This window comes from Haliaeetus leucocephalus, unplaced genomic scaffold (genome assembly GCF_000737465.1).
Source record: "Haliaeetus leucocephalus isolate CR32 unplaced genomic scaffold, Haliaeetus_leucocephalus-4.0 Scaffold373, whole genome shotgun sequence".
Classification (NCBI taxonomy): Eukaryota; Metazoa; Chordata; class Aves; order Accipitriformes; family Accipitridae; genus Haliaeetus; species Haliaeetus leucocephalus.
Genome location: NW_010972809.1, coordinates 5020037 through 5044382, shown reverse-complemented (window position 1 = coordinate 5044382; position 24346 = coordinate 5020037). Strand labels below are relative to the sequence as shown.

Here is a 24346-nt window from a genome sequence, read left to right as displayed (position 1 = left end):
ACCGAAGGAAGTGGAAGGGCACCGTGCCGCGGGGGGCGGGGGAGGATGTGTGGTTCACAGCGCCCTCTTCTCTTTGTTTCCGAATGTTTTCGAGCCTTGAAATGCTTCCAGAGCTTAATTCGGTGACTAATCTGAAGCTGACAGCTTTTGTAGTGAGCGGACTACTGAGCAGTCACTCAGTGCAGCTTGTACATGGGGCTGCAATGCCAGCGAATGGAAGAAGTAGACTTCCTGCTGGTACCCTTCAACTTTTGACATCTGTTTGCTAGAATAGATTGAGGGCAGCTCTTAGGAGGCTTTTTTTCTTGTGTGGTGCATCCAAGACTTGCTTTTTTTTGATGCAGAGGGAAGGGTTATTTTAATGGGGGACACGACTTGCAGGTCTGTTGGAGTTCTTGGAAGGAATCAGCAGTGTAGTACGTGTCAGTGTTGTGATCGATATCCTGAAATTGGAGCTCTAAAAAAAAAACTACCTCAAAAAAACCAGCACCACCAAACTCAAACTACGCCATAGCCTGTGGTGAAAGGCTTGTGAGATAAAAAGCAAATGCCAGGTGGATTTATGAGTGATTTCTGAAAACCAAGGGAGCGAAATGAAAAGTCAGCTGGCGTTTAATACTTAAAAAAATTGTTAATTGTGGTCAAAATGGCAAAGCATTGTGAAAAGATTTTGCAGTATGAAGGGACTGGATGGTAAAATGGGAGGTGAAATCCAGTATTAACATGTATGGAGTAATGCACATAAAGTGTGAAATGTATTCATGCATAATTTATGTGGGGAAATATAATGGCTTCAAACTGAGCTGTTAGTATCCCAAAGAAAGGATTAGCTGAAGTAATTGCAAGCATTTCTTCAAAATATCTGTTTAATGCTTTGTAGCAAGCACATAGGCAAATCAAACATTAGAAGTTTAAAATAAAATAGAAAATGTCATTATATTGCTACAGGAATCTACCACATCCTTGTGTCTCAGTGTATTTTCTTGTTAAAGTGTATTACCTTATTTAAAAAAAAAATAAAAAATCCTAGTTTCTTTTTAAAAAAATAGGATGGTGAGAGCTATGTAATGATTTTTGCATGAAAAAACTCTAAACAGGTTAGATCTGTCTAGCCTGGAAAATAGATGACTGGAGGAAGGGTGATGGTTATAAAACTGAGTAGAATGAAAAAGATGAACTGGGAATGGTTGTGAAATTGCATCATTACAGAGGAACTGGAGTGCATAAAGTTAAATGATCAAGCAACAGGCTCAAAACAAAAAAATTTTTTTTTACACAATGGAGAAATAAATGGCAAGCTCATTAACAAAGAATATCTTGGGTGCTGAAACTTTTAAGCTCATGGAAGAAAGGTCAGCATCTTTAAGCCAGAGTACTAATACTCGGGTAAGGAGACTTCTGCAATGCAGGTAACTAGGACTGTAAGGTTATATGAGGGTGCACCTTGTATGCTTTCCCTGGGCTTGTGATCTCTTCCTGCATGTCCTGTACTGTCCGTTGTTACAGACTACTAAATTGTGACCTAAGTGGATATTTATTCAAGTTTCTATATGCTCATTAAGTGTTGTCTGGCCACTTTTAATCTTTTAGAAGATGAAACGTGGTACTTGCTAGGGTCTTTATGTTTTCAGAGTATGCATATGAGATCTTTGCTTATTCTCTTCCTGAAAGATTAAAATGATTTGACAACATGCCGTTCAAAATTGGAAACGAGTATCATTTTCTCCAGGCCTTTCTGCTTTTGTCAGTATGTGACAAATGGAATTGAAATGCTAAGGATCTCTTTAACTTTGCCTGCTAACTTAAACACCTCTCTAGTGCTTTCTTGCTTAAAGAGAGCAAAAGTAATTAATAAATGGCTTTATTTTTAAGTGGCTTATAACTACTTGGCAGTTTGGAGTTCTGTATTACACATTCGACTTGCATTCAGCAAATACTTTCCTTTGACTCCTTCATTGTATTTTACTTTCAACAGTATCAGAGCTTATAAAATGATTGCTAAAAGTCACCTAGATTTACAAAGTACCGAACACAGGAAGCTGACACGTTCATTGTTTTTTTGGGGGTGACTTGAACTGTTACCATGTTAGAAGTGACTCAGTAGGATTTGATAATGATTTACAGTATTGGTAATGATTTTTTTTTCCATCATACAGCATTTATTGATTAATATTGGTACACTTCTAGTTCTCGTGCCATGATTATTAATGGAAAATATTCAAGGAAAACAATGTCAAGACCACTACTAGAAAAACTGAGTACAGGCTACTTCCAATTTAATTGCTGATCTGTGCCAGTGATGGGCAGTTTCTTACTCACCGTATTAGCTACAGGTCTCTATTCTTTACAGCCTGTTGGACTCCCAGGGACACTGAGTGCTATGTATGACAGGATATGAGTAAATGCCAGCCAGTGAGACATACAAATTAATGGACAAATCTGACACAAGAATGGCTGGATGTAATCTTGAGTAAGCTTGATCTGATGATAAGAATATTTTACAGCCATCTGATGAGAGGTATTGAAACAGCCTTATGAAAAGGACTTAAAGGGTCAAGAGCCTAAACAGCTGTAACTTGGATTTTGAGTGGCTTATAAAGACTCGTGGTGTGAATGCTTGCAGAGAACAATACTTAAATATCCAGGAGACATCCTAGGATCATATGGATTTCTGCTGCTTATCACAAATATGATGTGATAAGTGCTATCAAATAAGGGGGGGGGGGGGATTAATTTTATCATTTTTCTAAAGTGAAAAGACAAAATTCAAAGCACAAACTATCAGAAGTTATTTGGACCAGTTCTTCAGACATGTGAAAAGCAAATGTTTATGCCTGAATTAGGCATCTATGTCTATAAAAGTACTTTGAATAAATGACCTGATTTCTTTTTCTTTTAAACATTTCTGGATGCTTGCAACTGGTACTTTCAATGTTGATCTGAATTTGTTAGGAAGCACGGAAGTCTTGCAGCTAGCAACATCTCTGTTTGTAAACTGATCACATCTGACATAGAAACCATTGAGGGACTGTAAACATAGCAATTTTTCAGTTGACCCTTTAAAAGTGGGATTAAGGTAACTTTCTTCCACTTTTTTTTTTTTTTATTCTCACCTTTTCTGATTTCCTTTCTCTGGTTTCTCTCTGCTGGTCTCACTGCTGCTTCCATGTTCCTCTGCAGATGGTAGGAACTCATGCATAGTCAAGGATATAGGATAAGATAAAGTACCACCCAAGGTGAACTCTGGTACTGCTTATCTCTGTGTATTTGTTTTATTTTCCCCATGTAGAAATGCATGGAGCCATGTGAAATTGCCCAAGTGCCTTCAGTGGAACAGATGGAAGCATTCATCTCATTTGGCAAGAGAGGCTAATGAGATGTGGTTTGAGAGACATGACCTTAAAACAAAAATCATGTAACTCAAAGTGCCGAAACAAATGTGTGGTTTCCTTCACAAGTCTGAATTTAGTTGCAGATAGGAGAACGTTTGAGCCCTAAACTCTACCTGAATAACTTTTCTTTAATGCTTTGTTTAAACAGTTTTGTAACTATCTTAAATGAGTGAATATTGTAAAATACTTCAAAAGATGAGAAAAGCCATGCTTGATTAGACCAGCAATAAAGAGAAAATACCCTTTAATTTGAAGCTGAGTTTTGAAACTGTTACAAATAGGAGGTCGAAAGAGAGCAAGTTTCCTTGTGATCAGTCAGCAAGCAGCATGTGGTAGAGTGTTGTTTTAAACGGGACCAGGTTTAAGGAGCTGTGCAGAACCAAGCACCGTGTCACCTGATGTCTTCTGTTATTCCAATATCAGAGTAGTGTATGCTTCCTTCAGTCTGATCTTCTCCATAGCAAAGCTGTGCACTAGGGCAGTATATTATCTACATCTTAAAAATGGTGCAGTATTAAAGTGACTTGTCTATGGTCACAGAAGACATCTGATGCAGAGCTCAGAGTAGAACCCTGTTCTCCCAAATCTCATGGTAGCATCTAGAGCTCTGTGCTCCTTTTTTTCAGCTATAGCTGCTTAAGATTTTCTGTGATGGACATTTCAGCATTTGAATACAGGCAACATTCACCTTGGTGATACCCCAGTTCTAAATTAGTCTTCATGTGCTGGAGTAATAGCATTCTATTTTCAAATCAGTAGGGACACAGAGGTAGAACTATCTTGCAAGACTGCACAGGAAGCCCATAGCAGGGTCAGAAGTAGAAGCCAGATCTTCAGACTCTGTCTTGTGTTGTTACTGCATCACCTTCCTTCCTTTCTTGGTTTTATTTGTATTTCACGTAACAAAAATCAGATTGCTTTACCCCAGCACTCCATAATAGCCCTGGATTTTTTTGTTTTGATGGCTCTCCCTGTTTCAAATGGAAGAGGAAAATATGCTCCAATAAAGAAAACCCTCCGTTAGCTTTTGCGTACAGGCCAGTATAAGGTGAATGAAATACATGATCCTGAGACTTGTACCCCTCACCTTTTGAGGAGGAGTAACATTGTAGTCAGATTGCTTTGTTTCTTTCCCCTTTACAAAGAACTAAGAGTAGGTGTGGGAAGTAACAGTAAAGGTAGCTTTAATGAAGAATAGTCAAATCATAAAATCTGTTTAACATCCTGATACAGCACAGATGTTACATACATCTATGTATGAGTCAGTAAAAGAGGCTTTGACGCATGGTCCCATCTTCACAAACACATTGCATCATGATTTATAAGAAGGGTTGACGTACTGATAGCACAATGCCAAATGTGGCTTAAACATTTCTGGATGGCACCTGACTGTGGCATTTTAAGTGAGACACTGGCTCCCAGCTTTTAGTGAATACTAAACTCTGCAGTACCGAGAGCTGCTATTTTGCCTAAATGCAAAATACTGTCTGTTTGTGGTAGACAAGATTTCCTGACTTTCTCTGGATTCAGGTATCTGCTACACCAAGAGCTGCAGCCCCCGCTTTGCATTGTGATGATGTACTGTTGGATCTGGCTTACTCCTTTGATAGGCAACTTCTTTCACCAATTAATGTAGAAGTATTATAGTCTGCATGTTGTTGCTGCTTGTTTGCTGCAGATGCATTGTGGGTATGCTGTTTGACTTCCACAGGTTCAGTCAAGCTAAGGATGAGGAAAAGGTAAATCAAATGGCTGAAGAAAATAAAGCAAGCACTGGAAGACTGATTCAAATCAAATATGTTGTGTGTGGTGAAGTTAAATCAGTAGGACTTCTCTGAGAGCAGCTTACCTGAACAAAGTGGAGGCATGTGAGATACAAACTGGTGGTGTCAGTTACCTGACCAGGGAGAGCTCTACAGCAAAAGAGCTGTGAAGCTAAACGGAGCTACATAAAGACAAGAATGCACGGAAATGCCCATTTTCCTTTTTTGTGTATTTTAAATTACCTTACAATTATTTTCTTTTTAAAAATACAGTATTACATAACTTACAGTTCTTCAGCATGGCATGATGTTGGGTGTTACCACTTTGCAGTGTTCTTAAGAGGCTGAGAAATAAATAGAAAATGCATTGTCTTCTGATTCAGAAGTAACTTAGTACTGTGAATTTGCCTCCAGGCTTTGTGTGTATGGTTTTGTTTAATGGCGTATTTAGTTGATATTGGTTTTGGAGAGAGTTTCTCTTACCCAGAATAACTTGTTCTTTAGTAGTCTGGTTATTTCCAAGGGAATTTTTACTTGTTTAGTAATCATGAGGTGACAGGGAGTCTCAGCTGAACAGGCAGTCTTAACTTGATTCAGACAAGTGTGTTTGTTTCAGGGATTTTTATTTTTTAACCTTCCATCCAAGCTGGCACTGTAACTAGAGCAAGTGAAAGAAAGAAATCTTTCTACTTGATTACCTTACACCTAAATCTCTTTGGTACAGGCTGGGACATCTGAGGTTTTGAAACTCTAGTTTTCAAGCCTGGTTTTCCTCCCACTATTATTGGCTAAGCCTGTTCTAATTTTCTTTTCAATCCACTGCATCGTAGTTCATTTCACCTGGCTATTATCACTGGTCTGGTTGTTTGTTGGCTATAACCAGTCTTGTTGGCTGATTATTTACACTGTCTTGTTTGTAGTCCAGAGCTGGAGAGCTCTAAAGTCTATTTATGGTACTTGGTATTTTGGATACTCAGACCATGGTGCTCTAACTCAAACAAAACATGGAAAAAAGTTAATGCTGCTTTTCTTGAGACTGTCCAAGAATGAACTGTGAACGTTCTTTAGTATTTCTCCCTCTCCATCCCCCAGTAATTCTGCATGTCAAATGGCCTGTTTGTAGTGACAGAGGAAGAATGTGGTCTGCTTTATCTAGCATAACTTAAAATACCTCCCTTAATGGGTTATTTATACCAAATATACTCAAGTCATGCTGTAAAGTGCCCTATAACTCTTTTGGGAAGACCCTGAATATTTTTGGGTCTTCCTTCCCCCTCCCCGTTCATGGTACTCTCTGGAAGTCATGTGTCTGTTTTGCGGTAATTCACTTTGCAGGTGTTTTAGGTAGGACTTTAAACAACCAAACAAATAATTAAAAAAAAACCAACCAAACAATTTGTGGCTGAGAGTTTCTCCCCCCACACATGCTTTTAGAAGGTACCACATGCTTTTCATGTACTTCTAAGTCTAGTGTCTCAAATTTTGTTTCTGTCAACAAATTGGGGAGTTGAACACATTTTTGAATGACTTGTAATATTTTGCTTAGGTCTCACTTTCTTGCAAGTGTCCTATATTCACTTGGAATATTTTATGCATTTTTTCCCACGTGGACTAGCCATTAGCATGGCTTCTGGAAATTTGATTACTTCTAATGGTGCTTAGACCCATGAGAAGAATGGATTGTCTTCTGGTCTTCAGAATGCACAAAGCATTGAAGGTCCCAGAGACCTGAAATATCCCTCAATAGAAAAACTTTCAGAAAGCTGCTATTTCAATTTTTACTTCCAGATCTGAAAGAAAAAAGATGCCAAAACGAGACATCTGCCATTGAGGTTTTTTCTAGGTGTGTGGGGATTTAGTGCATTTGTGGGACATCAAATTCAATTTAATCACAAGTCATTTAAAGGTTTAGGTATTAATGGAAAAGGAAATACTAGGTGTAGGCTTTAGGAATTAATTTAGATCATAAAAGGTTGTCATATAAAAGCTTTCCTCCAACTCTCCTCAGCAGCAGAGAAGTTAATGGAAATTAAAAGTCTGCAGGATGTGAAAAGTATTCCAGGAGGGAGAGGAAGGGTGGGATGTTGTTGTGTCTTAAGTAATGGCCTGCTCGTATTGGTATGACTCTGCTTACAGAAGAGGAAGAAACACAGTCGTGCTGTGGTTACATAAGTGCCACTTACTAGTCTTTCTTCCCCTTCCCTAATATGCCCCTGTTGTCCACACTCAGAAGTTTGTTTCTGCTGACAGCTGTGTAATTGGGAGGATGGGTTTCCCTAGCTCTGTAAAATAGGGCTCTTAATATTTGCGTAGGTCAGCAGTATAGGCTTGAAAGCTAGCAAGACCTTCTGAACAGAGAATGGGAGTATTAATTTATAGGTCTGTGCCAGACAGATGGTTTTTGGTGTTGCAAATGATTCTTATATAGCATATGTTTTCAAATAGCTGTTTAAATTTTATGCTACTTCACTGTGTATTTCACAGATGTTACGTTCCTGTTCTACGGATGATGAAATTTGACTGGTTAGCTAGAGGGAAAGTGATATCACTAGTTTTCAGCTGGGTAAAACTCTGGTCTTTCTTGACCTAAATGCTTAGATAAGGGATGCCTTTTAAAAGGGAGATTTGGGGTTATGTTTACATATATTTGTACCTGCTTTAAGTTTCTTGGCTACCTGTTATAGAAACCCTTATACGAGAGAGAGGAGAAGCTGGATCTTAAATATTTTTCAAGAGAGATTCTAGAAGTGTGACCATCTCAACTCATTACTTGCATAGTTTTTGGACCCAGAGCATTTTAGCAGTGGAGCAGAACATAAATTTACCAGAGAATATTAATTTTACTTTAATGGGATTTGGGCATGGTGAGGAAACACTTTGAATTTGGGGGATGTGGTTGGTCTTTTAGTGCTTGTGCATTTCAAAATAGGATTTATTATAAAACATGGTATTAATTTTAAGACCTCCACAAGTGTGCTTAATAGTGATTATGTAATGCAGGTTTTAAAATGTGATTTTCAGAATGGTGTGTTTGCTGAGTGAGGGTAGAAACTCTAGTGCTACCTTTTTACAGGGCCTGTGTAATGAATCCTGAGTCCTTGTTTTGGTATAACCACAGAAATTTGTTTTCTCCTGACAGCTAAGACCTTTATCTGTGCAACGGTGATCACCCACTTACTGCTTGCTATGGCAGTACAATTCAGAATGTGTAGGTCCTTGCCTGTAGCTTAAATGTTTGCTTCTGGATGAAGACAAACTTTATCAAGTTGAATTGGTATTTACAGGACTGTAGAATGGAGTGGGTGTGCTATGGAGGGGTGTTGGGGTTGAGAGTTGGCAGTTAGAGGATGGGAGTTGTTAAAATCTGTTCTTACTTTTCTGTTGTCTTTGCCTGAGAGCTGACTATCAATTTGAATGAAGTAACTAAGCAGTACCTTTCTTCTTTCTCCTGCAGGCTGGTACGTGGTCTGGCAATTGTTTTTGTCTAAATTCAAATTCCTGAGAGAATTGATAGGTGATACTGGGTCCCAACAGGGAGACAATGAGCCTTCAGAGACTGAAGCTGAACAGGAGACTCCACCCTCACCTCAGAGAGGTAGACAGAAATCCGCTCGACAGCGAAGGGCAGCTGCAGAAGAGACAACTTAAAGTACTCCGTTGAACTTCTCACTAACTATGAATGGTTAAGCACCTCTGCACTGTGTCGTTCAGTGGTTTGATCTTACTGAAAAACTGACTTAAGAGGTAATATTAATACCTGTGGACCTTTACTTCTGAACTACCAATGTATGCTACTTTGATAGAGGTTCAGGGAGGGCTTCAGCAGCTAGTCATAGAATACTGGAAGAAAGGAGGGGTGGAGAGAAATCTCCATCAGAAAAATGTTGAGCTGCTGTAGCTCTTATCTCTGCACACAGATTGAAAACAGGTCCTGGACCACAGGCTTAGCCTTTGCATTAGTCTGAGCATAGTAAACATTTCAGACTTGAAATGGTTTCTAAATTATTTTTTCTTTTCAGCACTGTAACTACATATAGTGAAATTGAGTTTTATTTCCTTAGCTATATATGAATATCTATTTTTTTCTTCAACCTTGAGAATGCACGTGAACTTGAAAAATGGTTGAAAGAATATCCTGCTTTAGAAAGTATTCTAAAGTGAGATTTTAGTTATGTTCTTATATATATAAAAAGTATAAGTGAAATATGAAAAATCAATATTAGATGTACATGATTTGCAGGTTTATATTATCTCCTTTTTTTAAAAAAAGGGGGCAAAAAAAGGAATTGGATGGTAAGACCTGTGTTCTTGCGTTTGGCGTAAGGAGGGTTATAGGTTAAACTGTCCTGCTAGGTTTCTGTATGGTTTTCCTGAACCTTTTACTCTAAGTCCAACTTGTGTTGGAGAGGGCAAGGTGCCTAGGTTATGTACTCACTGTTTAGTATTCTGAAGTGTCATCCTTGGTTTTTGGATACTAAGCACATCTCTAGTCCGCTTTGTACACCTTTACATCAGTTATATGGTACCTGACATAACTTCTTTCTTGGAACCAGTTAAGGCATTCTGACCAATTTGGTAGATGTCACTGTAACACTTTGATAGTGTTACAGTAATCAATTTGGTACCTCGTGTTTGCTGGAGGACTTACTGATTTTTACCAGTAATAAGCGGTTGCTCCTGTTTTCTTTGAGAATGAGTTATACAGCTGTTTTGACATTGCACGTCAGAATGAAGAGCTCCACTTCTGTTTACCTAGCAACTCTGAAGATCGATGCTTGAGATCTTTGGAAAGAGGAGGAACGTGTGTGTACCACCTCTGATGTGTGTATGAGAGAGAGCTACCAACAGGTCTTGTCACGAACAGCTTCAGTTTTCTCTCAAACCTTGGATATGTGGTGGTGTTTGGATCATTGTTCCCTGTATAAAAAGTTAAACAGGACTACAAAATTGGTCTTCTACTTTCAGCTGTTAAGAAGTTTAAACCTATGACTTCCAAACTTGTGGTTTGGTTCAATTATATGGCTAAAAGCAGCAACATTTAGCTTTCTCATCGAGTAGTCTTGCGTCTGGGAAGAGAGCACTCTTTTAGCGCCTTTGTTTTAATTTGTCACCTGTGAATACTGTTCAAAAGCTAATGAGAGTGTTCACTTCCTAAAATGATTTGGAAGTTTCAGTATTAAAATGTATAAGATCAGACCTGACCTTCCTTTGGAGTCTAAAAGTCTTTGTTTTGTTTACTAGCATGTATGTATAAGCATGCTTTGTATTACAGGGTTACATCTTCAAGCATGATTAGGCAGTGCTATGCACATATCCTTTAAACACACGTAGAAATACTGATAGTCTCCTTCCTCTAGCCTGTCTGCTGGCAAGGGAATGTCTAATAATGGTTTGGTTTTTTTAATTAGTAAAATTCCATTTATTCAAACTGAGCAAAAGCAATCAGATTCTATTCCCTGCTGCTTTCAGTTGTTTGCCTTGCACAACTTAGTATCACAAAATATTGTGTCTGTGTGTCTCTTCACATGATGAGACTTTCAGTTTAGCAGTGCTAACCAAGTACTGGTACATTTTCCTTAAACACCTTTAGCATCTTTTTCTTGAGCTTTGCTAATATAGGCTTACAAATAAATTTTTTTTTGTACTGACATAGGATACTGACACTCGCTGCACTCCACTTTTACCTAGACTTTAGCACACAGAAGATGTCAAAAGGCTGATGCTTGTAGTATCCCTGTTACTAAGTAACTGTTAACTCAGTCTCTGCTTCTAGTAGCTGTGAAGAAATGTGAAGTTACAGCAATATACATAGCTAGTCAGCATAGTTCTAAAGGTGCAAGAATCAAGACTCTGGAGCAAGATAATGAAGGAAAAACCCATGTGGGTTTGAGTGCTGACACTGATCAAATATGCAATAAGATGGACGTGGAACCTCTGGGTAGCTCATCTGCTCTAGCCAAACAACTTCCTTCTCCCTTCCTTGCTGTATGTAGGTGTACATTTCACTCCCCAAAGTAATTTTCAGTCTCTTTTTTTAAACAGCTGATGCTGGTTTTTTAATGTTGCTGTGACATAGCTGCCAATAAGGCTGTCTGCCTAGTGTATAACTTTAATGACCTTATTAGTAGCAGGTCAAAGGTTTATATGATGTGGTTCAGAAGAGTTTTGGAATGCTGATGTCTTCTGTCAATGCATAATTTTTCCTGAAGGTGTCTGTAATAAAATCTTTGTACAGGGCTCTTCATGCAAACCTGTAAAAGCGAAGCTGTATGTGTGAAAGCGTACTTGTGATAAGACCTGGGTTGTGATTGCTGGCAGTCCAATATACTCATGTCTTTGAATATTTTTACCAATGTACTTCTGAAATGTTACTGGTGGGTAAGCACTTAACTTTGAATTGACCCATTCAAGTCTGAAACCTTATGAAGGCAACGGGTTCCACAGCTGGTCTTGTTTAATAGGATCTATTTTTAAAACTGTTTATTGCCTTATTGTTGCAGCCATTCTCTTGAATGTATTTTGGGTTCTTACTTTAAATATAGTCATATCACCTTCGTTGCAGGGGCTGTGTAACTTTGAATAAGCAGTAATTACCTATGTTGTATGTGACAGTTAATTGAAAACAGTTAACTGCAATGAGGGCTGGAACAAACACAGTGTAGACTGGTGGAAAAAATACAAAAGCTATTGCTAAAATTTGAGTGGTGTAAACAATTTTGTTCATGCTGAATTGCATAACTCAGACCTCTTAGGGAGCCACTAAGGTTGTTATCGTGGTGATTTAATTTTGCCCATGAGGCTAATTCTATGCAGTTCATCCACTAAGCACTGTTTCTGTAGCTATTTGCAGTAAATGCCATATACTGTGCTGCGATTTGTGAGCAACTTGCTGCTTAATATCAGGTTTTACACTGAACTAGGCCTGTGTATGGACTTCTGTTTTGTTTGGAAATGACCAGCATAAAGAATGTGTTCAGTGTGGTCATTTGCTTCTTCAGTGTTACAATACTGTACCTAAAGCTTCTGTGGTTGTCTGTTTTCATCGTTAACTGTTCTTTTGACTGACTGCACAGATGGAAAAATAAAGTAACCAGACTTGATATGAATATTTGACCCGAGTGGTTTTCTGACTTTTTCTGAATGGGATTTTGCCTGTAGAATGAGACTTCTTGTTTGAGTGTGCAACACTACAAAAGATGACCTGTCAAAAGTCATATTCTAGCGGGTGTAATATCTACAGATGACTTCATTTTCAAGTACACATTGGTATGTATCTTTCAGAGCAATGTTACTAAAGGTGGTTTTTCTGCCTTATCCTTGAAAGTTGGCATTTCATCTTGGCAATTAAAAAAACCCCAAACAGACAACAAACTCAAAAATAAAACCACCTCCTCCCTCCTTTGTTCTTGATACTTCTTAAGATTGGTTATAGACTTCTTAGTTTTTCTGTAAGTATGTTGGTAAAGTGGGAAGTTCTTCGTCTTCTGGAAATGAAGATGTACAGGAGGAGGAAATGAGAACATGCTTCATCCCTGATTGCTTCTGTTAAGTAAAATGCATAAATTGAATCCTGAGTTCTTTTATTGAATAATAAGAGATTAAAAGAAGATTTAAAAAAACAAACAAACAAACCAAACAAACCCACCAGATAAGATCTCTTTAATCTTGAGAGAATGAGCTGTTTTGCTATTGTCCTACTCTTCTCACTCGTAAAAATTGGCTACTAATGGAGTACAGTAAAATGCTGTGGCATTATGTAAGTTGAGCACTTGGGTCTTTTGACCTCAAAAAGTTTGAGTTGTGTGTGGGGGGGTGTATTTGGGGGGCTAATGTAAGTGGGAATGCTCGGTGATGGGCTATTGGTGTCAGATGCTTGTAAAACACACGCTTGCTTTTCTGCTTTGGTACTGATCCCAAGGAAATGCTTCATGGTCTGTTCCCCTGGAATGGATAAAGGTGCTGTTGTACAACTCTGCTCTGCCCAAAGTTACACCAAGGGCTGTTTTAACTGATACTGCACCTTCCCCACAGGCACTCATGTGCTGTCAGGGGTCTCCTGTGGCCTTGATCCTACACAATTAAAATACACAGTCTTTGTAAAATACAAGCAGTGTTTCATCTTGCTTGGGTAATACTTATATGAAGATTATTTTTTTTTACGTGGGATTAGACTGGAAGTTGGCAGTGTGATTATGCTGGGTTTTATATAAACTTTTGATACCTTAGCTGTAATCTTCATGTAGAGCAGAAGCTTGTATCTTTTGAGCATCTCTGTTATCCCTGTGGGTGTTTGTAATCAATAAAATGTTATCTCTGACAGCTGGATGGAATGGAGGCTCTTCCACCCTGCTTTGTAGACTGCCTTTGAGAAGGGTTTGCATCTGGTCAAGGGCTTATGTTGACACATAGCAATGTTGGACTTGGCTTCAGGCAAAAGGAATGGCAAGATGAACCTGTGGGTGGACAGAGCAGCATCATGGAGCGAACAGAAGAATTAACCGGTGCTAATGTCTGAGAGCTCTTGGGCTGTAGTCACCCTTGGAGGAGGTACAGCTGTGGAAATCTGGGGGAGAAGTCTCTTAAAGGCAGGAGACCTCATCAATAGAACTCAAACCAAGACTTATGTCCTGGTTTTACAAATGGGGACACAGATGAAATACACCTTGGGCTTTATTTTCCTGCATTCCTATTCACAGGGCCTTTCAGCTTCCACAATGGGAAATGGATAATACAAATGTTCCTTCAACTTTGGTAGCAAAGAGACCCTAATATCTAGGCGAGGATGGGATGGGGCCATAATATGGTCACTCTGGGGTCGTTGTCAAAGTATTGTACACATGCTGTTTGTGCTGTACCTCCCTCTGCTAGTGTGCTTTGTGCGTACTCCCACAGGACTCATCCTGAATGCTGGCAGTGTACCTGAACTCAGAAGGGTAGGAAGAAGGGATCCGGTATCGGGGAGCTGTGGCCAGAGAGGTACTTACCTGTGAATCCCTCGCGCCTGGGCTTGTGTGTGCTGTACAATTCACACGGCTGACTTCACCCTGTTAAAACTTCCAGCCTCCTATGCGGATGACTGCAGAGCTTCGAAAGGAGAAGCTATGTGTAACCTGTGTCCTCCTCAGAACTGCAGAGGAGGATAGTTTGCTGCATGTCATATCAATTTCCTCTCCTCTGTGCTAGACTATTTTAACATCTTGTATGGGGAGTTGAAAGTGTCCTATCAGCAAATATGTCTGTTCACAAATAACACTAGCTCTGGCTTGAAGCAAGTTTTGCTGCTACTGTGTGCTATATTAAACTACTAGAGCTACATTAACACTGAATTTTTATTACAGTCAGTCTTGAACTTCCTAGTGCAGTGCCCTGCTCCTTTGAGAACCTAATCAGGAGCCTTCTGTCTTTCTGAGAATCTCTTGCTTATTTTGAGTTAATTGCAGTTCCTGTGTTTCAGCCCTTCAGTGCCAGCTGATCAGCTGTTAGCCTTTTCCCTGTTTAAAAATGTCAGGCAACATCCTTGCCACAGTAGAATGCGTCAAAATACATCTCTCATGCACCAGTTGTTTCCAACATGAGTGGTTTCAGCTTTTAAGAATGTGAAGAGTTGCTACCCTCAAGTTCTGTAAGACCCTGCTTTGAGAACCATCTGAGAAGAAACAGGAGACACTGCCTGCGGATCTGGGCGGCTGCGAGAGGGCTGAGCTTGGTGTGGGGTGCTGGTGCCCGCATGGCACGAACAGGCGGCTAAGACACGACGCGGTTAGCTCAGGCTCACCAGGTCTGCAGCATCGACTGCGTTCTCCAACACTGATCAACCCCACAAGCCCACTTGGGTTTGTGGCTGGACGGCACCGCATCCGCTGTGACTTCTGATCCTGGCACAACCTGACCTTTGTCCTTCCAGGAGCAGAACTGGTCCGATGGACCTCTGTCCCGTGCCAGCGGGGTGGTGGCAGGTTTGCAAACAACCGGCACCGGTGCTCCGGCCACGGGGGAGAACGCTCATCCTTCCTCCAGCCCAGCGAAGGGGGTGCACCAAGGCGGAAGGCAGGGAGCTGGGAATTTCACTTTGTGGCTCTGATGTGCAGGTCGTCTACTGACTTTCTGTGTTAGCCTCTTTATTTTCCAAAATCCCAAGGTTCATTTAACAAGCGCGGCATTTAAGCACTAGCAATGACGCTTATTGCAGCCCTTTTTACACTTTACAAAGGATTCAGATACTGAGGGCAGACTTGATTTTGTTTTCCCTTGTCCCCGCTTCCAGGATGTCCTCGTGTTTCTCCTGAATCCTGGAGTGACGGCATGGGTAGGGGAAAGTGCTTATCCCTGGACTGGCTGCTTCAACAGGTGAGTTGCTCGCAGTGCAGATCCAGTCTGAAACCCCGGAGGTTTTTAGTACCCAAGTCGGGTAGAAGGGAGCTTTGGGGCTGGCTTTTCACCACTAGATGGCACGGGCCTTCAAGCTTTGCGGTAGAGGTCCACCTCCCAGGAGAAACGTGGAGTCCATCAGGGCCAACGCCGTTGAGCTCCTTTGCGTTTGCTGTCGCTCTTTTTAGTAATTCTGCTGGTGTTTAGTGGGATTGGGAAGTACAAGGGCAGCTCCTTGCAGGGGCTGAGCCTGGTTCTTGTTTGGCCGTATGCTTCATGCCAAAAAAGCGGTGCGACACATGGAGTCCTGTGCCTAAGGGGGACTTGCACGTTGCTCTGCGGCACAGGAGGAACATTGGATTTTGCTTTGTAAAGGAAAGTGACCTTAAAAATTATCTGCCCCAAGAAGGGAGGTCTCAAAAGTGCCAACAGGGATCTGCTTTTTTTCCCTCTCCCCATGCTTAGGAAAAAAAAAAAAAAAAACAAACACACCGCAGCACCTCTTCAGGTCTCAGGGTTACAAACATACTGTAACGAGGTGAACAGCAGCTTAAGAAATGGGTTGGGTTTTTTTCCCGTCTAATCACAAGGGCAAGCTGCCTGCTGTCCAGATCTCTTCAAAACCAATTCACAACTGTGTGTCCTCACGCTTCTTGTAGTTTCACTGCAGAGATGTGAGGTGAAATGCCACTCCACCAGGGCTGGTCTAAATGCGGCTGGTTACTGAGCAGGTAAAACAAAGGCTCATGATCAGCTCACTTTACAATCTTCTCCCAAGGCTAATATTAATATTAGAAATATTAGGTTGCTATTATGTACAGATTACATTACTCAAAGTAAGATTTAACTTGTTCTTTGACTTGTCTTATTCAATCTTAGTGAACTACCTTGAGAGAATAATACAAATGTCAGGCAGAAAGCTGTCATCTCAAATGAACATAGTGTGCACTGTTAATATAATAACCATTGCATGATCTGGGTCTAACTGGCAAGTCTATTAATATTAGAAATCTAATATTAATATTAATAATCTTAATAATCTAATATTAATATTAGACTTGGGGACAGAGAGCCTGTGTCACAATTTCTTTGCATTAAACACCAAAATCCTTGAGGAGAGCAGTAAAAAAGAGATACAGTGGGAGCCTCGTTGAGTTATCCTGCTGATGAACCTCTGTATTCAGGCTAAGGGAGAAGGGGGGAGCACTTTGTTGCACAAGGCTTTGGAGAAACCTATTTTCCCTTTATTGAGCCCCTCATTTATTACCTAAGAGTAACAGCAAGTCCCCATTAGCAGATCTAACATTTATACACTTGGAGAGCTGCTGGCATTTAAAAAAAATATAATTAATTCTTGTTTCAGTCTGCGTAGCTTGCCAGGTAAACAAGGCTTATTCCAGCTGTGTGGGTGCGTGCCTGAGGAGTCCTTCGTCTGCTGTTTGGGTCTGGAGGGCTGCTGCTCTTGTGTTAACGGTCCCTAGCGCTTGGCGAGGCCGTCTAACTCAAAACTGAGACTAAATGTGTTGGGATTAATAATTGAGCTGTCTGTAGTCACCTAGCAGGGCTGAGGATGACACTGGCTCTTACACTGCTGCTCTGCCTGGTGGCAGGCAGCTCCGTGGGGAGCAGGAGCGTTGCTGGGGGCATGGGACCACCGCTGGAAAGGACTTGCTTGCCCGTGTGCTGGACCACTGCAGCTGTGGCCACCTGGCCTGCCTTTGGGGCTTGGGCAGGAGGAAGAAGCCTCTGCCCTGTGTCCAGCAGGAGGAACAGCTGAAGCCAGCCTCTTGCATGTGCGTTAAGTCCTAAAACAGACAGGACTTTTAATTTTTTCTTGTCTGGACTCCACCCCGAGGCTGGCTAGCCAGGATCCATCCATCACATCAGGGACTACAACAATCACACTGGATTTTCTCCCATCTCCAAGACCCTTCCCCTCAGTTCATGTTAGGTGAGATGTGCTCGTCATCAACACTTTAACCAGGACTGGAGGATGCTTCAAAAGTAATTGTGAGGGACAGCGGGGTGAGCCTGGCCTAGGGAAAGGAAGAAAGTGTGCTGAGAGGAGAGCGTGGGGCTGGTGGGGTTCCGTGTGTGCTTCCAGCTCTGGGAAGAGGACACAACAGACTGAGGACACTGTTTCAAGGTACAGGTACATGACAGGAGCAGTGTTTTTTTTCTAGGAACGCCAAGTACTTCAGCGGTGGCTGCAGCAACAGGTTTCTTGGGATGTCCCACACGGAGATAAACAAGTGCACTTCATACAGGAGGTGATGAAAGCGTGCACCCCGCTGCCACGGGATGTCATGAAGATACGTTTGGGAACCTGCAGATACAGGCTAATGGAGACTTCCATGGGCAAACCCAAGTTCACAGGATAACAAGAGGTAGAGGCAGGGCTGTATTTCCTAACAACCCCGGTCCAATGATTGCGAGAACTAGGGACAGTCAGGTTGGTGAGTTTACCCTGGACATACCCATCTGCCCCTATTAGAATACGGGGCTATGTGCACCACGGCCTGAGCCAACAAGGCAGTTCTTACCTTCTTAAATGTTGGCAGGCTGATAGCTAGAGATGCTTGGAGAACAAAACCAATGGAATATTGCACACGCACCTCCCCTCAACTAAAAAAGTCTCCAACATCCAGAATGAAAAGAAAAAAAAAAAGCTTTATTTTACAAATAGCTGTCATGTTTATGGCTACAAATGACCAGCAAGAAACCAGCATTCAGTGCAGCACACGGGAAGAGATCACAGCCTTTCCTGCCCACCTGTGCCCATGGCCTGGGACGCTCTGCACGCTGAGCAGGGCCAGCAGAGATTGGAGCTGGGCTCTACTTTTGGGCTTGGTGCTGCTCTCAGCAGGTGTCAGACTGTCCCACCCTCCGTGTAGTTGATTTCATCTGTGTAAGAAGCTGTGAAAAGCTAATTAGTTCCTACTTGTGCAAAAGGTAGGGTTTAGAAAGGCCCTTCCCCCACATTTTTTTTTAAATTTGTGTTTTTACCTAACGTGCAAGGGCTAGAGACAAATCAGGCCTAGAGGACTCGCTGTGGTGTGCATGGAATGAGCTTTAAAAATAGATGCATCTCAGCTGGTGATGCGGCCACAGCTGTGGCTTTTCTGTGCATAAGGCTTGTGCCTTTATCTTTGTGTCTGTAGAAAAGCAGCATTGCTGAGGAATGGAAAGGGAAGTCTGTTGGAGTGCTCTTCTGGCTGCTTGTTGTACAATTTCCTCCTGGGAAAGCCATGGATGTGTTCAGGTAGAAAACACTGCACTTCACTTTTCTACTTGGTTGTTTTTGTAAAGGGTGGGAAACTGAGCAATGTTCACGGGGCACAGAGATTTTATTCTCTGGTGCCTTGCCTGCGAGCAGAGGTTGGCCTTTTCTGCTGAAGTTATTCCATGTGAAGTGGGTTGGATGGGTTGCTCCAAAGATTTTGGTTTGCTGTGGAAGAGGTGCCCCAGGCTCCTGTGCTACTGCCCTTTTATGGGGCTCCAAGCAGAAAAAGTTATCTGTAGCCCCTCTGATAAGTAGCTGATGACATGTAATGGCTCCATATGAAATATATGAATTGGGGGATTTCCCCCTGTGCTAGCACAGCCTGAGGTAGATTCCTTTGCTGGAAAACTAGTCAACTGCAGGAGTCTGGATTACACGGTAACAGTCTGGTATCTCGTGCTGGCCTCCAAGTGGGTGCTTTTGTTTCCTCCAACAGTAGTATTGTCACTTTGTGGTACAGGAGCAGCTTCTGGGTATCTTGATGCTTCCCTGTCTGGTTAACTGCTAATGAGCACAGTGCCTAAATACCTGGCTGTTTGTTCCTGCGCTGCCAGCTGCCCCAGAAGTTCATTGCACAGGCAGTTCCCTGCTGACAGAAGGCTTTGCTTGTGTCATTAGATAAAGCATTGAGAATAAGCTCTTTGAGAGTTTGTTCCTAAATATTGTGAAGAGCAAAACAAAAATGTGCAAACGCTGTAGAAGTGAAAACACATTCAGCTGGATGTACGTACTTGCTGTGTAAGGTACATGTTGTTTGCAGTTGTGTCATCCTTGTCCCCATATGAGTAAAAAAAAAAAACCAGACAAAAATGGGATGAGGCATATGTGCTGGTAGTGGAGAAGCAGTCAGAGTAAATGAAAAAGAACTTTCACAAAATGTTTCTAACTAGTAAAAGAAAGCAACTGCACTTTGTCAGAAAATCATTTTCAAATCCACACTTCAAAATCAAATGCTGTTCAATTGCATGGAGCTCCTTTAGCCTTCCTTGGCGATTCAGCCCTTCCTGTGCCAAAGGACACCTGCTCCAGATGTGTGGCTACTTAGCTCCACATCTGGCACACAGTCTCCCTGGAAATGAGCGCCTGGAACTCTGTACCACACTTCCAGCAAGGCAGGGCTGTATGCAGGATTGCTTATTGAAGGGGAGCTAAACATCACCTAAACAACCACCTCTGTGACCCTAAGAACATCTGCCTGCTTTTCCTGTCCTGAGCCCTGTGTTCCTCTGCCCCGGTATGAGGAAGAGCAACCCAACCCAGGAATGCCTTCAGGCTTGGAGCTGTGAGCTCCCAAGCAAGCCCTCCGTAACTACCTGGACTCTGTGCTGCTACGAGCCCAGAGATGGCAAGAAAATTGCTGGGAGAGTGGAGGCAGAGAGGTGCGAGCTACCTGCCCGTCCTGCTATTTCCCCGTCCGGCACAGAGCGTGTTTTGGTCGATAGGACTTTAGGGTCAGGTCTGGTCCCGAAGCCTGGAGGCTGCCTGAGCGCAGGGGGAGGTGGCAGGGCTGGGGGATTCGGCTTGGATGTGGGTTGTGACATTTGCAGGCTCAGGCTCCGGGACTGCTCTGACTTGCTGAACCCTCCGGACCAACGCTTTGAGGGTACTGATACCAGCTTCAGGCTGGGTGGGCGTCCCTGAGTTTCTGCGGTGTTCTAGTGTTCAGGTTGTGACTTGAACTGTGCGTGTGGCCACACCAGCTTTCAGGAGGCAGCTGTAGGGTCTGTGGGTAGGAATTGTCATCCATAAAATTTAGGAGCCTATGATATGGTCATTCGCAGCTGAGCTGCTTGTCTCAGCTGCCCTTGAAGACCTGATGAGACCTAATCATTCGAGCCTGCAGAGGGTTTATCTCCTCCTAAAGTAGATTTAATCATGTGGCTTGGTCTCCAGTTTAAAGGGGCCTGTGATGATATCTCACATGCAAATGTCTTCAGGTAGGCAAGATGAATCACATCTGGGGTGTCTCTTGCTGGGAGCAGAGATGGGCTAATCCAAATTGGGCACTTCTAAGCATGACCATCCCCATGGAGAAGGAAGCAGGGAGCAAGAAAGAGGCTTTCTTACTTGTGTATCTTGCTGTCTTCAGCAGCTTTACTCCTCGTATGGAGCTGGTGCTTTTGTGCATTGCCCGCGTTGGTGGGATGTGTGGATTTTCACCTTAACTTCTCGGTGTGCAGAGGCAGCTCCACCTGCTGCTGCTGCAGGATGGAAGTGGTGGATCCCGCATCCACCTCCTCCTGAGTATGTATGCAGGGGAATGAGGTGTCTCTGCCCAGTGCAGCCCTGCTCTAGGAACATCCTTTTGGTCATTGTAGCAATTCCCATGGAAGTGATGTAAGTGGCCAGCAGGGCTGTGCTCTTTCCTTAAGTAAATCTGCCAGCGGACAACCAAAAGCTGTGTCTTGAGCAGTGAGGTCTGAAAGTAACAGCAGGTCGAGCGCTGCAGAATGCACATGCTCATTCTCATTTATCAAAAATTAATTTCTCTTTGAAATGCGGCATGAAGAAAAGCCAACTTAACTTCTGTTCTGGAATGCAAGTTAATTACAGGTACCTGTTTCCAGCTCAAATCACCTCCTGAGATAAAAGGCTTTTGGGTGGGCTGCTCCTACCATCCTTCATAAAAACAAAGCACAGGGTGAAAAAACAGTAAAAGTCCATTTTTTCTTTTTCATGTTCATGGCCACTCACCCTTGTAGCTTTTTTCTTTTTGAGCTTAGCTGTTAATAATGGCAGACTTGAATCACTGCACGGAGAAATGCCCTGGAGCCTTCTACCTGCACAAACAGTTTTAAAATATGCTTTGATTCCTTTCTGCAAGACAATCTAAAGCCAGAGCAGGCTTTTTTTTTTCCTTTTTTTATCTTTCCTCTCTGCTTTCCTCTTTCAGATTTTTCCGCTTGTCCTTCACTGTAACCTTCGTTTAACCACGCTCAAGTCTGCCTTCATATAAATAGCAGATGCTTCTGGGACATTGTTATTGTGCCTTCCTGGTTGGCAATGGTTTGAGTAGCCCTGGGTGCAGTGTTGAGCAAGATAAAGGCAGCTAAGTAGGAAGCTGCAAAGGGCCTCTTGAATTTGGTTTCCTGCAGCTTTGCATCAAGGAAAGAGCTCTGATCATTTTTCCTGTAATTAAGGGAAATTACAGGGAAGAAGGAAAAAAAAAAAAAAATCCCCCTGATCTCAGGGACACACCACCCCCTCCCCCCCCAGCAGCAAGATTTTTACATCCCTCCCTTGGCTGACAGAAGCTGATACCTCGTGGGTGTGAGCGTGCGTGGAACCAGGGAATCGTGATTTTTGTTTGGGCTTACGGTATGTGTAACCTTCCGGGAGCCCGCTGCGTGCGGTGGAGGTGGCTGCTGCTGCTTGTGTCGCAAAGCTGAGGCAGCGCGTTGCAGATGAGATGAGCTTTATATATCTCCTGTAGACCCGATACTTCATGCTCCCCCGTTCTGTTCTTGCTGTAGTCAGCCTGACGTATCGAGCTGCTGCTTGTACAGAAAAAGATACCGTGTCTTAGTGTTCAGCAGGGAAAAAGAAACCCCTGCCAGGGAGGTGGTACATATGCTGAGTCCATTGCAGCTTCAGCAGTGCTCCTTGGATGCAGGTTTCTCAGGTGCTGGGCTTCGCCCTCGGCAGGGACTCGGAGAACTCATGGAGATGGAGAGGTCAACAGCAACAAGGTGGACTCCCGGGAGGAACGTTGACTTGATGGACTTTGCTTGTAGGGGTGCAGGGCCAGAAGTTAAACCCAGAGAGTTGCAGAAAGAAGAAAGCAAACTGCAGATCCGTTCTGGGTTGAGCCTAGCTCAATACTGTCTGCTGAAAAGAGAGAACTGAAGCACAAACTCCTGGGAGGAGGTTACTATTGCAAATTAAACCCCAGGAGAGGTGGGAAAGTCACGTTCTGCTCAGCGTTGCCTCTCCCTTGGAGCATTTCACCTTTTCCTGCTCAGAAATCCACGGCAACTCTGAGCCAAGACCACATTGCTGTAGAGCCATGGGTTTGTCAGGAGGCGCAAGGAGCTTTTGTCCCCTTGCTTCTTGCCACAGAACTGCCAACTCCTGATTTTCTGCTGCCCTGTGAGGCTGAAGAGGAGGGCTCTGCAACAGCCAGCGGCGTGCATGCCCAGCCATGCCCTGACGTTTTGACCTGAAACTGTCCTTGTTGGTTCTTTGCTCTGGGAGGCCATCCCCACGTGGTCCTAGCCACTGACCTGGAAAGCTGTGGGATGAGCACCCCGCTCTGAACTCGGCAGCTCCCCAGAGGCACAAAGCAACGCCCTGGGAATGGCTCTCCTCTGAGGTCGGGCTGCTGACTAGTTCATGCCCTGCATAACGCACAGGCACTGAAGACTAAATATTTGGTTTTTGAATGGAGAATGATGCACTTGCATTTCCTAAGTGATTCCAATGGCCAGCAGCACGTCCAGCATGATCAGGCCTTGCTAACGATGTCAGCTGCGCTCCAAATTGATCTCTAATTTAATCTAAATAAAATTGCTTCTGGGCCATTCACTGGAGGGAAACTGAGGTGGTATGAGTTAGAGAGTCTGTGCTAGCCCTCACACTTGCTCCCAGGAGGTTAACTTTCATGTCACGCCTGCTTTCTCTGAAGTCAGCAGGCTTATGGTAAGGCTGGATTAGATGTTTCTCCTGCTGTTGTTCACTTTATCCAGGTACTCTCAAGCCTGGATTCAACGTCCTCTTTGAGTCGGAAGAACTTCTCGGGGGACTTTGCAGCACTAGATATAACTGTAGATTTACTCATGTTGAAAAGCCACACAGCAATATCCAGGGCTCCTCAGACAGAGAAAGCTGTTGTCTTGGGTGGAATTTGGGTGCAAATAGCAGAAAGAAATTATTAAGAAAAAAAAAAAAAAATCCACATTATGTGGACAGTCTATCTCTGAGATGGGAAAAATCTTCTAGCAGAAAAAGGGCTCTGTTGACTTAAGAGTGATGTGTGTATGTTGCTTTTGAAACTGCCAGTGTAATGGGTATAAGATGAAATGAATAGGCACGTTTCAGAGTTGGGAGGAACTCTCTGTGTCATCCTCCGAGACTGGCAAGACCCTGTCTTTGCCCTGGAAAAGTTCCTGTCTAAATGTGGACTAATGCTGTGAACATTGTGAGAGGAGAAAGCAGCAAGGGAGGGTTAAGAACTACCTTTGGAGTAAATCCTATGAGTTTCTAAAGCCTTTTGATTGAGACTGAGGCATGTTAAGGTGGAGCAGGCAGCCTTGAAGTGGGGTTCAACAGAGAAAAGCTGGATTTGGAGCAGAACAGCTACAGATGCTTGGCTTGTGGGCAGAGGGAAGGTGTTACCGGTGTAGCAACACTCTGAAGAGCACTGGCAGTAGACGTGGGAGGGACATTTCTGAAACGTAGCCCAGATGTACATGTTGGAGAGTACTAAAAGCTCCAGGGTCTGGAAGTTCCGGGGGATGTGAAGATGCTGGGGTGTAATCCAGCATCAGGCGACAGTGTGGGAACTTGGTTTCCTTCACCCACGTTGCCTTTGCTGGAACGGC

General features: G+C 42.9%; 1 protein-coding gene across 2 annotated transcripts in view; it reads left to right on the top strand.

Annotated features, from left to right (window-relative positions):
* Window positions 1-11174, top strand: part of SMIM13 (small integral membrane protein 13) — an 11381-nt gene extending 207 nt beyond the window's left edge. The window contains exons 2-3 of one of the 2 annotated variants that reach the window (XR_774723.1): window positions 8610-8899; window positions 9817-11174. Coding sequence is in view for 1 of the 2 variants with exons in the window: in XM_010573220.1 (XP_010571522.1) it covers window positions 8610-8803 (194 nt within the window). In the remaining variant the exon portion in view is untranslated. Of the gene's footprint in view, window positions 1-8609; window positions 9376-9816 lie in introns of those variants that run through there. The other variant, XM_010573220.1, reaches the window with a different exon arrangement.
* The last annotated feature ends 13172 nt before the right edge of the window (window positions 11175-24346 follow it).